The 16049-nt window shown below is 56.2% G+C and overlaps 1 protein-coding gene across 1 annotated transcript in view; it reads left to right on the plus strand.

The window, feature by feature from the left end:
* The first annotated feature begins 773 nt into the window (after positions 1-773).
* TGM2 (transglutaminase 2) overlaps positions 774-16049 on the plus strand; it is a 33299-nt gene continuing 18023 nt past the window's right edge. The window contains exons 1-5 of the mRNA XM_058562713.1: positions 774-846; positions 4511-4690; positions 9380-9622; positions 12427-12545; positions 15002-15130. Coding sequence (XP_058418696.1) covers positions 837-846; positions 4511-4690; positions 9380-9622; positions 12427-12545; positions 15002-15130 — 681 coding nt within the window. The 5' untranslated portion in view covers positions 774-836. The remainder of the gene's footprint in view (positions 847-4510; positions 4691-9379; positions 9623-12426; positions 12546-15001; positions 15131-16049) is intronic.

Consider the following 16049-nt stretch of genomic DNA (forward strand, 5'->3'; position numbering starts at 1 on the left):
ATGTCTGTCTTTGTGGGTGTGTCTGCATGTCTGTACATGAGTTGTGTTTGCACGTGTGTCCATCTCAGAGAATCTGCATTTTCGTGTGTCTATAGGTGCCCCGATCTGATTTTGTGTCCACATCTCTGTGAGGTCTGTCTGTGTGGGTCTGGGGACATCTGGACACCCGCTAATTTGTATGTGGCTCTTGGTGGGTCCCTGTCTCTGTGTGTCTGGCTGTATATGTCCTGGCACATCTCTGTGATTTTAGTGTCCATGTCACTGTGTCTGTGTGTCCTGGTTTATCTGCTGTATCTGTCAGAGTGTGTCTGTGTCTCTGTGCATCCACATCCCTATCTCTGATTGTGTGTCTCTGTCTGCTCCGTGTGTATCTGTGTCTGAGTGTGTGTGTCTTCTTGACCCGGGGTCTGACCTGACTAGGGGTCCATGTCTGCGTATCCAGGTATGCTGTGTGCCCCGGTGCAAGTGTGTGTCTGTGCCTTCATGTGTGTATTTCTGTGTCCAGATGTGTCTGTGTGTCCTGTTCTAATTGTGTGTCCTGTCCATGCTGGCCCAGCCCTGCACTCTGCCCATTCCCCCAGGGGGCGCCCTGGCCCGGCTGCCGGTCCCTCCCTCCCTGGGGCTCCTGCCCCTGGGTGCGCCCCAGCGGCTGGCTGAGAGCAAGCGTGGGCAAGGGTGGCCTCACCAGGTCCCCGCCTCCCCGTGTGGCCCCGCCCCCGGCCCGCCCCGAAGCGGGCTATAAGTTCCCACTGCTCAGCCTCCACGGTGCCTGTGCCAGGGGGCTGCACTTGGAGGGTCCTGACAACAGTCTGAGGAGCCACCGCCACCACCTGACCATGGCCGAGGGTGAGTATCAAGATCAGCACTGTGGCCACTCAGGGCCCCATGCCTGACCATCCCTCCCTGGTCTTGGTGGTCCCACGGGTGCAGTGGAGGGCAGGGCTGGGCTGGGGCTCAATCCTTCAGTCCCGGATTTGGAGAGCAACAGGAGGGCTGGGCTGGGTGAAAGGTGCCTGGCTCCCCGTCCTGGCTCTGCTTGGGCCCTCAGTTTCCCCATCACCAGGGCATAATCATTAACCCCTGCCTCCCTGGATCAGAGGAGGCAGTGGAACATGAACACGTGTTGCAAAGTACTGTGCACAGTGCACCATTGTCACCTGTCCTCAGCTGTGCAGAGGGTGCTGGCCTGGCCTCAGATCACTTAGCTTTAGTTGGTCCCTGCCAGCTGGGAGGAGGCATGGGTGCTGTCCCTGGTGGTGGGCAAGCCAAGCCTGGCTGACTCCTTGGCCCCGGGGCCAGAGAGGAGGTTCCAGCATCCTGTGGGGAAGTGGGCTGAGAGCAGGCATGTTCCATTCCGGCCCTCAAGTTCTGCAGCCGCAGTTCTTGGCTGCTTGTTAGTCTGTTTTCTTTCCTATACAACACGGACAATAATGGCAGCCATGGTGCGTCTGTGAGGGCTGAGAGGAGTGGCGAAGGGGCTCAGTTAATTTCCCACCTGCCCCTCCCAGGGGAGGGGTTCCGACCACGGACCACGTCCTGCACTAATGCTGCGGGACCCAGCGTCCGGCTGACTCTTGGGTGAGGTCCATTTGGGGATGGCCTCCGTACCCCTGCACCCCCAGGAAGGAGGGGTGGGGAGAGGGAGTGTGGAGCAGGACACGGGACCGGCAGAGCGGGGATGAGCGGGAGGAACCACCATCTGCCTGGCCTGCTGTGTGACCTCAGGCCGCCTTTGTCCCTCTCTGTGACCCAGCTCCCCAACACATGGGATCAAAAGCCAGCTCAGGACTGGCTGTGACAGGTCCCCTTGGTGGCCACTTGTCCACAGTGCAATTTCCCACTCCTGTCCCTATGAGTGGGGCTCGGTGGGGCTGGGAGACCCTGGAGAGGCCAGCTATGATGAGCCCCCTGTCCCATTGCCACAGTGGCCACTTCCTCCAGGGTCCCCTGGCCTGGAAGACCCCGGGTCCTTTCTCAACACAGAAGTCCTATGCCTCTAGACCCCAGCGTTCCTGCACCTTTGGAGCTGGGCATGATTTCTGGAAATGCTTCTTCAGACAATAGCCTGAGAAAGTGCTCCGTCTGCCCCAGACCAAGGACTGACCGGCTCTCTAAGGTCTCCCAGGGGAACAAGGGTGGTCTCTTTCCTGCTTAAGCTCCCTGGAGTAGAAGTTTCCCAAAACAGTATGTTCTCACCCCAGCAGGCCAGCAGGAAGTTCTTCCTTGCCACCAGTGGAGGTCTCTCCTGCTGTGAGTGCAGGGGGTCAGCTTCCCCAGGTCTCCTCCCAGGCTCGAGAACAACACAGGACGTGGGAGGGAGGGGGGAGGGAGGGGAAGGGGGGAGAGTGGAGACCAAACCCTGAGCCAGGAGTGAGGTGGTTACCAGCACAGACTCCAGAATCTACAACCCGGGTTCAAATCCCAGCGCCGCTGTGTGCCGTGGGACCTGGGGCCGCGTACTGTCTCTCTCTACAAAACAGAGAGAGTGATTGTCCTATGCAAGTGGAGATAATCCACGTAGAAGCCGTCAGCAGACGCTGGGCATTTGCACCTCACTTTTGGGATACTCCATGGCAGGAGGCAGGAGACCTGGGTCAATGTCCCAGTGGAAGGCTGACTTGCTGGGTGACTTGGACAAATCCCTGCCCCTGGACCCCGGTTAGACCACATCCTCTCCAAGGGCCCCACAGCTCTGAGTCTGTCTTGCCCACTCCCCCCACCCTACGGTCTTCCTAACCTTGACCTCGCCAAGGTTTATGAATCTTGTGCTTCTCTCAGACCCCCACCCACCCATCACCCCTACCCCTTCTGTGGTCTTCAGCTCCCTCTGAAGCTATAAGTAGAAATCTCACATATCAAGCTTTTGCCCTAACCTAGACGCCGGGGATAGGATGTCCCAATATCCTCTCCTAGACCTCACAGCAGTCCGTGGAGGCTTCAGAGAAGGAGGCACGGAGAGGGAGAGACACGTGTCCAGGATCACACAGCAGCACAGCAGAACTGAAACCCAGGTCCAGAAGACTCCCAAACCCCTGTCATTTTTAAAACCTTTTATTATGGAGAATATTGAACATACGTAAGAGTAGAGAAGACAGAATAATAAATGCCTACGTTCTCATCACCCAGTCCCAACCACCAACCCATGGCTACTCCTGCCTTCTGTACCCGTATCTTACCCCCTCCCCATTATTTGGAAGCAAATCCCGGACATCACATCATTTAATCTGTAAATATTTCAATATGTATCTCTGAAGGATAAGGACTCTCTTTTTTTAGACATAAACAAATTAACAAAAATTCTTTAATATCACCATTATTCTATCAGCGTTCAAATTTCCTGTTGTCTCCTACGTGTAAAAAATATTTTTAAACAGTTTTTTAAATCAAGATCCAAATAAGGCCCACACAACACAATGTCTAGGAATGTTTCTTAGGTTTCTCTTAATCTGTACCTTCCCCCTTCAACTTTTTCTTTTCATTTTGTTCTTACAATTTATTTGTTAAAGAAACCAGATCTTTTGCCTATAGTTTCCCAGAGTATGAATTTTGTGGATCGCATCCTGGTTCTGCGTTTAACGTGTTCCTCAGTCCTGCGTATTTCCTGTAAATTGAAAATTGAACCTGAAAGGTGAAGCCTGTGTAATTAACCTATACCCAACACCGCCTGTGTTTTTACAGAAAGCATCCCCCAACTGCGAAAGAATATCTCATGTTTTTGTTGTTAGTGCCACAGAGTCGATTCTCACTCCAGGCCACCCTGTGTATGGCGGAGCTGAACCCTGCCTGGTCTTTCTGCGCCATCCTCTCAGCTTCCAGTGCTGTCTCAGACAATGCTCTGCTGCTATTCATAGGGTTTTCCTGGCTAATTTTTTCTGAAGTGAGTGGCCAGATCCTTCTTCCTAGTCTGTCTTAGTCTGGAAGCTCTGCTGAAACCTGTCCACCGTGGGTGACCCTGCTGGTATTTGAAATACCAGTGGCATAGCTTTCAACATCATAGCAGCACGCAGCCGCCACAGTGTGACAACCTGAGCAGGACACAAACCGGGGGTCGGCGGTGAGAGCGCCGAATCTTAACCCTCTCCCAGCAGGGCCGGCTAGCTCGTGTTTAGTGAGCATTTGTTATGTGCCAGGCGCCGTGCCAAGTGGCTCACAACAGCCCTCTGAGGTGGATCCTGTTGTCCCCACCTGCGGACTGATGGGGAAACTGAGGCCCAGGAAAGTTGAGTTGCCTGAGGTCACACAGCCAGGAGGTGGCAGAGCCTTCTCCCGACAAGTCGCAGAGGGCACCACTTTGTGATTAAGAGTTAGGGAGATTTGGCCCCCGCCGGCCTCTGGGTGATGGGGTGGGGTGGGGACTGGGAGAGGGAAGGGCTGATAGCCACTGTCTAGAGAGGGCTGGCTCCCGGAGGGCCCTGAGGGCCCCCACGTCCAGGGACTGCAGCCGTGCGTCTGGGGGTCACAGCTGGCTGAGGAATGCCACCACGGCTCACGCCTTCCTGCTTCTCTGTAGATCTGGTTCTGGAGCGATGTGACCTGGAGCTGGAAGCCAATGGCCGAGACCACCACACGGCCAGCCTGTGCCGAGAGAGGCTGGTGGTGCGGCGGGGCCAGCCCTTCCGAGTGACATTGCGCTTCCAAGGCCGAAATTACGAGGCCAGTGTGGACAGCCTCACCTTCAGCGTCGTGACTGGTGAGTACCCTCCCTGCCTCCACCCGCCCTGCCCCGTCTGTGATTCATTATCTCCTGATGGACAACCGGACAGGTGACTTGGTTCCTCTTTGGCCCCTGTGAAATTCCCAGCAGTCACTAACCCCATTTTACAGATGAAGAAACTGAGGCCCCCGTCACCCAGCCTTGTGCCCCTGGTTACATGGGTTCCTGAAAACCTATCATCACCGGTGTTGGGGGTCAGCTTCCTACCACACAGGCCCATCAAGATCTTGCTTGCTCTTTCCTATATCAAAACAACTTTCTAACTCTTATCAACAGCAGCTTCCCAAAATCCACACAACCTGACCAGGCCTCTGGGATCAGGTCCAAGTCATGTCTGGGTGGTGGAGAGAACCCAGCTGGCTCCAGCACTCTGAGTGGGCAGTTTTGCGTTCTGGTAGTTCCTTCTCTAAGCCTCAGGAGGCTGTCTTAGGATTGAGGGCTGGACAGACAGACCCGGGTTCTGGTGCCGACTGGGCGGCTTGCCCGCTGTGTGACCTGGGGCAAGTTGCTTAGCCTCTCTGCGCCTGAGCGTCATCATGTGAAAAGCACTCACGGAGGACGGTTGTTAAGTGAGAAGGGCCTGACATGGAGGAGTACCCTGTAGATGTTAGTGGCTGTTCTTGGTCCAGGGGCTCCAGTGATGGGCGAAGGGACGTTGAGGAACCAGCCACCCCATCCCTAGATGCCGAGCACCCAATCTTCTTTATACATCATTCCTGGAAAAGTGGCCTTGAGTGTTGAACCAGTTGGTTTGGCTTCTGGTGGGAACCATGCCCTGGAGGTCGCCAGTGAGGAGCCTCCTGGCTGGGACTCTGGCCCAGGGATGGGAAAGCCTGGCTCTATCTGAGGTCTCAGGGGGCAGAGAGCAGCAGGCAGGCTGAGGCCCGTATTTATGTGGGAGGCTGTTTGATAAGGCTTATCATGGCACCTGCAGACTGGCCACAGACGTCCCCTCTGTGCCTTTCCTCCCTTCCCCTTCCCTCCTGGAAGGTAAACACCCACTACTCAGGGGCACCCCACACACACCCAGCACCCTTGGGGCCCTTCCTAACAGACTGGAGGGGCCTCCAGCAAGTCTCTGATCTTTCTAGCCTCAGTTTCCCCCTCTGTAAAGTGGAAGGTTGGGGTACATGACAGTTAAGGGCTGGGTATGGTGCCCTGAGAAGAGTCAGGCTTAGGGTGATGAAAATCACAACATCTATGGAGCACCCACTGTATGCATGCTTATCCTGAATCCTCCCGTCTTAGAAGCATAATGAACCCCCATTTTACAGATGGGAACACTGAGGCTCAGAAAGGTCAAGTTACTTGCCCAAGTCACACAGTGAGCTAGGGACTAAGCAAGTTCAAACCCTGACCCCAGACTTGAGGCTTTTCATCACTGTGACCCCACAGCGGACACATTTCACTATTCACCACAAGAGCCTGCCAGGCCTCAGTGTGTCCCTCTGTGAAATGGGGTGGTAGGTGGGCTACCAGGTTGGGCAGCCAGTGATTTCCCACCCTCATTTTTCATCTGTCACTCCCACGGCGTCCCCTTTCTTCCTCCTTCTGCATTTGTCTACGCAGCCTGGTGTTAGGTAACTAAGGGCCCTGAGTTCAGGGTTTGTGGAGCAGCTGACCTTCCCACCCCAGCAACTAATCTCTGTTTTCCAGTCTCTACCGACTTATCTCAAACCATAGCCGCCCTGCCCTGGTTACTTCCACTGCTCCTGGGGTGGCCACGGAGGGCACTGTATCTCTGGGTTCACACAGCTTCCTTGTAGGAGTGACCGAGACCCTCCCGTGGGCTAAGGAAGCCTGGGGACAATACCAGGAAGCTAGGCCCTCACCTCAAGGCCTGGCTTGGGTCAGCAACCGGCCCCGGGCCTGGCCTGGTGACCCTGCTCCTGTGCTGGAACATTCTGGCTTGTGATCAGCCTGTCCTACCTCTTCAGGGCAACTGAGGCTCAGAGAGAACAGGGAGCTACCCGAGGTCACTAGGTGAATGGAGTGTGTGGCCTGACCCCACACATGCCCCGATGCTGTGTATTTCACCCTGACTGTGCGAGACCTGACGGCTCTGTCACGGGGTACAGATCACAGTACACGAACACCAACCTTGTCACGGGAAGAAAGCTCTGCCTCCCTCCGAGGGGGGCCAGGGCTTGGAGGGAGAGTGGGGTGGGAGTGAGGTCAGCCTGAAGGAGTGAAAAGAACCCTTATGAGGCTAAGAGAAGGCTTTCCTCTGGAAGGTTCTCCTTATCCACCCTACCTGGTCCCCCGCCACCAGGGTCTGGCGTAGTGGCCAGGACCCCTCTGGTCTCCAGGTCATTCAGGCCCAGAGGGGTCCCTGCGGTATCTCTGGTCCCACACAAAGAGTACCGTGTGGAATCACAGCCCAGGAATTTTCAAAGCCAGCTTACGTAGCAGCAGAGGGGCCAGGGGTCAGCCTGTCCACATCGCACCCTCCAGGGCCCCTCACAAGAAAGGGGTGTGTGTGTGTGTGTGTGTGTGCGCGCGCGCGCGCGCACCCGCATGCCCACGGTTGCCCCGGGTCAGAGAGAAAGGGAAATCTGTTTCCATCCTGTCCCCAGGGTGGTATGTTGGCAGTGACAGCGTCTACGGGGCCTGGCCCAGGTGGTCACCACGGGGACCAGGTCATTGATCGTCCCGACAGGAACGTTTCTGAGAACGAAGAGGGTGCCGTTCAGAGTGACGCCAGGACCACAGGCATGAACTGGGGCATGTGGTCACCCCAACTTCACCCCTCTCGCCCTCAGTTCCCGTATCTGTGAAGTGATTCAATTGGTTCCACTCCAATCCTCAAAATCTGTTATTGGGCCTGAGAACTCTGACTTTTAATTGTCCCTTTTGATGATACTGAGGATGGCTCCCATTTACTGCATAATTGCTGTGTGCCGGCCACTGTTTCCAGTGCTTTCTATGAACTCCCTCACAGAATCCTCTAACAGCCTTAGGAGGTGGTGGGGACACTAATAAACAATAACTACTATATATTAAGCACTTACTATGTGCCAGGTACCTTGTGAGGGGCTTCACGCTTCCCCTCCTTCTTCAAGCCTCACAATGACCTTATGAGGAGGTACTGCAATTGGTCCCACTTTACAGATGAGGAAACTGAGGCATAGAGAAGCTAAATAGCTTGTCCAAGGTCACAGAGCTTGGACCTGGAATTGGACCTTCTCAGGCATGTGGTCTAAGCCTATTTTTTTCTTTGATGAGAAAATTGCAGATCAGAGAGGCCTTGTGACTTAGCCCAGGTCACACTGTGCTCAGGGCCTGAGCAGGGGAACCAGACCCAAGCTGGCTCTTGGGCCCCGGTGCTGCCCGACTCCTCCCCCAGATGCCAACTCTGGACGACAAGGAGTGTTTAAAGGCTTACATCTGGCTCCTGGCACCCAGACAGGGCCCCAGAGGCCTGTGTCATGCCTATTAGTTCATGGTTATATTTGGGCCCGGGTGTAGGTGGGGCTGGCGGCAGGGAAGGAGGAGGCTGGGTGCTGGGAGAGAGCCCCTCGGTGAGCAGCCCCCATATTGTCAGCAGCAGGTGGGCAGAGCTGTAGGGAGGGAGACAGAAGAACAAAAATAAACCCTCCTGGGCAGCTGCCCAAGCAGGCAAAGAAGGTTCTGTTTCTTCTCACTGTCACCCAAGTCCAGAAAGGGTGACCAGCCCCCTCGCCCTCCCTATGACTCAGACCTGCCTGCCTGGGCCGGGCCCTCCCCTCCAGCTGAAAAAGCACCATTCAGGGCAGGCTGTCTACCTCACCGAGCCCGGAGACCCCCACTAGGGAGCATCCTCTGCAAAGGACAGCCTCGAGGCCTGGGCTCAGGTGCTGACTCTGCCACAGACCCTCGGGATCTCCTTGGGAGACCTCTCCTCTCTGAGCCTTCATTCTCTCTCCTGTACAAGGGATCTCAGGAGAAACAGGACGTGACAAGCCACTTCACTGAGAGTAAATGGCTGTCGGGAGATGAGGGATGGTTATGACCAGCTCTTCGGAGCTGCCTATGGACACACAGAGGCCAAAATTTGGAGGGTGCCCTGGAGAGACAAACACCTAGTCCTGTATCGGCCAGCACCCTCTGCTAGCGGACAGCAAGGGGGCTCTCAGACAGGCCCCCATGGGGACATCAGAGGACCAAGGTCCCATCCTACTCAGAGTCTAGGCTTCTTTTTCTGAACAGGAAAGCAGGATGCTAGCAGGCAAAAGATTTAGGCAGGAAAGGAAGACCCTTGGGGAGCATCTTGCCTAATTCCTGTCCATGCTATGGAGGGGCAAACTGAGTCCAGAGAAAGAGATGCTCTTGTCCAAAGTCACGCCAGCCCAGAGCAGTGTAACTGAGACCCTGCCCCAGGCTACACTGTCCCCTCCCCAGGGAGGAATCTCCCAGGAGGGTGAGGACCTGCCGTGTGCCTGCAGCTTTTCGTGCGTTCCCACAAAACCACCCTGCAAGGTTGGGTCTGATCCCCCCTTGACAGACGAGGAAACCGAGGCTCAGGGAGATGAAACCTCTTGCCAAAGTTCCCTCAGTGGTTAGTGGCAGAACTAGGCCTCAAACCCAGGCCCATGGGACTCCAGGAATGTGCTCTGCCCCTGCCAGCACTGGCTCCCACCCTCCCTCACCACCGCCCACTCATGGCCCTGCTTTCTCCCTCCACAGGCCCAGACCCCAGCAACGAGGCCGGGACCAAGGCCCGCTTCCCACTGTCCGATGCTGTGGAGGAGGGTGCCTGGGCGGCCTCAGTGGTGGAGAAGCAGGACAGCGCCCTCTCGCTGCAGCTCAGCACCCCGGCAAATGCCCCTGTCGGCCTGTACCGCCTCAGCCTGGAGGCCTCCACTGGCTACCAGGGCTCCAGCTTCATGCTGGGCCACTTCACACTGCTCTTCAATAGCTGGTGCCCAGGTGAGCCACGCTCCATCCATGGGTGGAGTGGGGAGATGGGCAGGGCTAGACCCACCCATGGGGGGCCACTGAGGGTGGGGAATGGGGCAGAAGAGACATCAAAGTGGATTGAGTGAGGCCCACTCTGCAGCTCCGTGCTGCAGCCTCCCAGAAACCTTGTGACGTGAGTATTCTTATTATTCCCGTTTACAGATGAGGAGACAGGCTCGCAGAGGCAAAATGATTTGCCCAAGGCCACACAGCTACCAAGGGATCCCACCCTATGTGGGCTTCCCTGGCTTGGGAGAGGGAAACTGAGGGAGGTGGAGGGGTGGGGTAGCCAGGACAGGCGGGCAGGTGCAGTGTGGTTACTTAAGTGCCTCCTTGTGCACTCTCTCAATCACGCCTCTTGACAATCCCAAGGGGGAGATCTCAGCATCCTTATTTCACAGACAGGAAACTGAGGCTCAGAGAGCTTAAGTGGCTTTTGGCAGCTCCTTCAGCAAGTAAGTGGACAATGCTGGACGAAACCAGAGAGTCAGAGAAAGAGCTGAGGCTGTCTGGAGCAGGAAGGAAGAGACAGGGCCTTCCACGCCCCTAGCCGGGCCTCAGTTTCCCCTTCTGACTAACGAGGCAGTTGGATCCGACCATCTGTTTCCTTCCTGCTCTCCCATAGCAAGGCAGGGAGAGAGGCCTTGTGGGGGGGGCCCCAGCCTGGGAATGGGGTGTTCCTTCTCAAAGCCCAGGCCCAGGGCAGAAATTCTGGCCTTTCCAGCCTCAGATAACCAGCTTCTTACTGGGCCATTGCTTTATTTTTTCTTCTCCATTTTGGGGCACTTTATAACACATTTGGGCAGAAAGATTTTTTATTTTCTCCTTTGCATACTTTGGTTTTTAGTTCTAATTACAGCAGTAAGACATGAGAACATCCTCTTTATAAAAGCTTCAGGCACTACAGAGAGACAGCCCCCTGGACTCCCCTCCTTGGGGAACACCATTGTTAGCTGTCTTGGGGGCTCATCTCCTTAGATTTGGGTGTATGTGTCTGGAGACATCGCTGTATTAATGGAGTTCTCTGTCTCGCAAACGTAAAAGGATCCCCCGGTATACATCAGCCTACAACTTGGTTTTCTTTTTCCCTCTACGATGCGTCTTGAGGATCTTTCCACCTCGGTCTGCACACATCTGCTCGTGCTTTGTAAGAGCCGGGAGTGCCCGGATCTTGCCCATGTGAATGGTTCATTTATCTGGCCCCCCACACCCAGACATGAGGTCATCCCCGGTGGCTCATCACAGGGCGGGTGTCGCAATGAGCGCCCTTGCGCATGTGCCCTGTGGCCACGTGGAACGGTTTCTGGGGACAGAAGTGGCCCTGCTGGACCCACACTGTGCTCATTTTGATTTTCATCGACCTGCAGAGCTAACAGCTAGTGGGCAGCGCGGCCCGTGGAGCGGTACCGTGCCAGAGTCCCCACCCCACCGGCACCGCAGGGGTTCAGAGTCCAGGGAACGGGGACCGAGGCTCTGGAGAAAGTGTCCCTTCCTCCAGCCCTGCCCCTGCCCTACCCAGAGGGTTGAGGCAGAGGTCAGTCAAGCAGCACAGTGACCACAGTGACCCACATCCCAGGGCGGGAGCAGGCAGGAAGCCGGGCTTAGAGGGGTGGGGGCGCTGGCGAGAAGCTGCTCTTCCTCTGGGGCAGAGGGCGGGCTCTGCCTGGGAAGCGGGCCCTTCCTGCCGCCGAGCTCCCACATGGACAGGGTAGAGCCCCCACCTTCACCAGAAGGAGACACGTCACAGTCCTGGCTTCTCGGGCCCGGGTGGGGACAGTTCCTCCACCTGCGCTGACACTCTCATTCTGATGGCGAAACACCGAGAGTTTGTCTTTCTCTTTCATTTTCTCCCCCTGCCAGACGAGTTACAGGCACATGGTTCATTTATCTTCAGGCTATTTTCATTGCTCAGTCTCCGGAGCCAGAGTGCAGGCTACATCAGGCGCTTGGCCGCTTCCCCTGTGCTTCCCTCCTGGGACGGTAAAGGCCAGCCTGACCTTTGACCTCCGGCCATCTGGCCCCAACTGCCTCAGCCCCCTTTTCCATGGTCACTAGCCACAGGGACCTGAGTGCCTGCAGGTTCCTGCAGCCGCGCCTTTGCTCTCTCTGCTCCTCTGCTTAGAATGTCATCAAGGCAATGTTCAGATGCCACCTGCTCCAGGCGGCCCTCCCTCCCTGCCCCCGAGGCTGGACGGGACCCGACCTCCCCTGAGCCGTGGTGACCCTCCCCCGGCTTTCTCTCCACCCTGGATCGTGCTCCTGCCTCCCGCTGGCCCAGGGCTTCAGCTTGTGCCCCACCTTTCAGATCCACGATCCCATTTTACTCCCAGGGAACACAGTGAGGTGGGGGAGAGGAGGGGACCTGCCCAGGGTCACAGAGCGAGGGAGGGTCAGAGCTGGGGGTGCTGACTCCTGATCCGGTGCTCCTTGGTCTCTTGTGTTGGATCAGTTTCCCCATCTGTAAAATGGGGCTTTCAAGGATCCCCTCCTCACAGGGCTCTTGTGGAGGTTAAACAAGGTAATATATGTCACACGCTTATCGCGGGTCCTGGCACGGGACCAGCGTTGGATAAATGACAGCCATTGTTGTGACTAGCTGATAACACCTTATCTCATTGATATGCGGTTATTAGGTGATTAGTTTTTCTTACTAAAAGATAGAGGGCCTGGGAGACTCCGGCTGGCCCTGGGAGTTGGCACCCTATCTGCCATATCTACAAGGATGTGGGGCCCCACCAGGCCCAGAGCTGAGGCCCTTTCCTTCCCACCCACAGCGGACGCCGTGTACCTGAACTCGGAGGAGGAGCGGCAGGAGTACGTCCTCACCCAGCAGGGCTTCATCTACCAGGGCTCGGCCAAATTCATTAGCAGCATACCCTGGAACTTTGGGCAGGTAGGGCCACACCCTGCCCCTCCCCACCATCTCAGGTCACCGTGTGCCGGGCCCTGGGTCCGAGGCATCAGAGCTGCAGAGGTGTGAGCAGGTCTCAGAGTCACCCGCCCCTGGTTGTCGTGGATTCAAGGGCCCTGAAATGGCTGGAGGCTCAGAGAGGGCCCGGGCCAGACCTGAGGTCACACAGCAAAGGGCTGCCCTACCCAGCGTGGGAACAGCAGACCCAGACTGGGACTTGTGGGGCTGGCAGGTGCTCTGGGCGGGAGAAGGGGAACATTCCAGGCCATATATCAGGAGAATAGGCAGCATGTGGAGGATGCTTACTGTGTGCTAGGCATGTGCCGAGAGTGGCTTTAAACCATCATCTAGATCTGTGGTTCTCAAACTTGAAGATACATCAGAATCACCAGAAAAGTGTGTTAAAACCCAGATCACTGGGTCCCACCTAGCTGCTGATTCAGTAGGTCTGAGTGTGGGCTGAGAATTTGCATTCTTAACAAATTCCCAGTTGATACTGGTGCTGCTGGTCCCATGTCCATGCTTAGAACTACTGGTCTGGTTGTATCAGCTAGCTCCTGCGAGTAACAAAGAAGCCCCAAATTTAGAGGCTTAAAACAACAGTCATCTCTTTTTCTCAGAAATCTATGGGTCAGCCAGGGCACGGCTGATCTCAGCCGGATGGCCCCTCTCTGTCCCCTGTGGTTCTTCATCCTCCAGCAGGCCAGCCTGGGCTGGTTCTCCACTCCAAGGCTCTGATTTCCTCTGCCATCCAGCCTCCCACACGCATTCTTGAGATGTCGCTGAGAAAACTCACGAAGCAAGAACCATCACCCCCCTGGCCCCTCAACCTCCTGGTGTGTTAGGGGGTGTTGGCCTCCTGGGGTGGGGTTCACCTTGAGACTTCTCCCAGCAGCCCCTGCCTCAGGATCCGTGTTCAGGCCTAGGGAGCCCTGCCCTGGGACCACAGGAAAGTCTTCCCTGTGTGATCTGGGGCTCTGACCTCAGTTTCCTCATCTGAATATTGGGGATAATAATTCCAAAAATACCTGCCCAGAAACCCTGCAGCCTGCTATAGGATGTAGATGAAATGGTGGAGTGACTGTGACACACAAAATACATCAGAAAATGAACTGGTCTATTTCCCGGGGCTCTGTACTGTCCCCTGAGAAACAGAACAAAGCCCAGCCCTCCCTTTCGTTCCCTGAGTTCCTGATCTGTGTCCAGGCTGCGCTGGGCCGTGGGACATGGCCCTCGCAAAGCTTCAGGAAGCCATCATGATCCAGGATGATAAGACCTAGAGGAAGGAAGAGGGTGACTGCCCAGGGGGATCAGGGCAGGTCCTGAAACAGGCAGCGTTTGAGCTGGGCTTTGAAGGAGGTGGGTGCACCAGGCAAAGGGAACTGTGTGAACGACAGCTCGGAGATGGGAAAGTTCACGTTGTGCCTGAGAAGGATTCTGTAGCTGGGGGAGCACTTTATGTGGGAAGGAGTCCCAAGAGATGAAGTGAGAGGAGTCAGCAGTGTCCAGGTTGTGAGCAGCCCTGAATGACAGGCAAAAGGGTTCAAGCCATGGAGGGCTGTTCTGTAGAATGGAGGGAGCCCTGGGTCGAGGCCAGACAAGACCACAGAGATGGGGAGCAGGGGGCAGACGGGAGAGCCTTTGGACATGACAGATGGGTGGTCCAATGGAAGATGACAAGGAGGGATGCTACTTTTGATAAAGATAACAGTTGAGTTGCAAGAATGAGAAGGTGTGAGCCATACAGAGAGTGGCAGGAAGAGCATTCCAAGCAGAGGAAATAGCAAGTGCAAAAGTCCTGAGGCAGTGAGCCTGGAGCAGAGTGAGTGCAGGTGAGAGTGGTGAGAGATGAGGCCAAAGAGGGGTAGGGCACAGTTCGTGAAGGGCCTTGCAGGCCACAGGGAAAAGTCTAGATGTTACTCTGGGTGCAGTGGAAACAGGAGTGGTGAGGTTCGCTTTACATCTTTATAATCTACCTCAGTTCCAATCAGGGCAGTAGGGAGGGCGGGGTGGGGGAGGGATGCTCATCAGCTCTGGGGGGTGAGTCAGGCTTTAGGGGAAGTGGGGGATTTGCCTGGGTGGAGAGGGGAAAGGGGCAGTGGCAGAGCCCAAGATGACTCTGAAGGGAGGGAGGCCCCAGGGATGTTGGGCTCCCCACTCTGTGGTCTCTACTCCAAATTGCCAGGACCCCCAGCCAGGCCCTGGGTGTAGGCGCACCCCCTTCCCCTGTCTCACAAACTCTGTTGTTGTCCCTCTCCACCCCCTCCTGGGCCAGGAGAAGCTGGCAGCACAGAGACGCAGCAGATCCAGCCCAGGCCTCCTGGTCTGGCGTGCGAGACAGAGCAGAGAAGTCCTGCAGCTGCTGGGCTTCAAGGTGGGCTTCCTGGAGGAGGTGACTTCTCATTGCCCTCATCCTCCTCTTGTTTCCTCTGACACAGTTTGAAGATGGGATCCTGGACATCTGCCTGACGCTCCTGGACCTCAACCCCAAGTTCCTGAAAAACGCCAGCCGCGACTGCTCGCGCCGCAGCAGCCCAGTCTACGTGGGCCGGGCGGTGAGCGCCATGGTGAGTGAGGGGCAGGGCCCACCCCAGGGTCGGGGCCATGTCAGGCCCCAGTTGGCTCCTTTCTTCCTGTGATGATGGAGACCAGGCCCGTGCTGGGCACAGTGAGGGGATCCATAAGATAGGTAAGTCTCAGCTAAGAGAGCTTGTATTTGGAAAGACAAGATTTACACAAACGAGGGTAGTGCCATGTGGTCCCTCAAAGCAATTCACTTGTTCATTCAGTCGCTCATTCAGCAAACATTTATCAAGTGTCACCTCCATCCTAGGCACTGGGGGCACAGCCAGGGATAAGACACGCATGGTCTCTAACTTACAGAGCTGATATTCTAACGGGTGGGTGGAAAGAGACAGACGTTGACTGACCAAAATGCCACGTGTCTGCGTGCAGGGTCATAAATCATGACGCATGCGCTGAAGGAACCTGGATGAGTGACAGTGTGGACCACAGGGCCTAACCTCAGCGAGGAGCTGGGGGGAGCCTCCCTAAGTGATGATCCCTGAGCTGACATAGTAACTAGGAGAGGAGCATTCCAGGCAGAGGGTACAGCTTGTGCAAAGGCCCTGAGGGGGGACCGACTTAGGTAGGTTTGAGGAACAGAAGGGAGGCCAGCGAGGCTGGAGCGGAGTAGGGAAGGGGGAGCAGGCTGCAAGGGGGGCTGCAGAGCGGGGTAGGGGCCAGACCGCGCAGGCCGCGTGGGCCACCGCCAGGAGGCTGGATTTTATTGTCCAGGTAATGGGAGTTTGAGGGGAACGACTATCTCAGCTGGTCTTTGTAAAACTGAGATCATACTGTGTCACACCCCTGCCACCTGTGGACAAATGCACATCACCAGTGCGGCCTTCACGACCTTGACCCCACTCCAGCTCCTCCCTCCCCTTCTCTGTGCTGCGGCCCGGGCTCCAGCCCCAGCGGTCTCCA

Source organism: Diceros bicornis, chromosome 19 (assembly GCF_020826845.1).
Source record: "Diceros bicornis minor isolate mBicDic1 chromosome 19, mDicBic1.mat.cur, whole genome shotgun sequence".
NCBI classification, from domain to species: domain Eukaryota; kingdom Metazoa; phylum Chordata; class Mammalia; order Perissodactyla; family Rhinocerotidae; genus Diceros; species Diceros bicornis.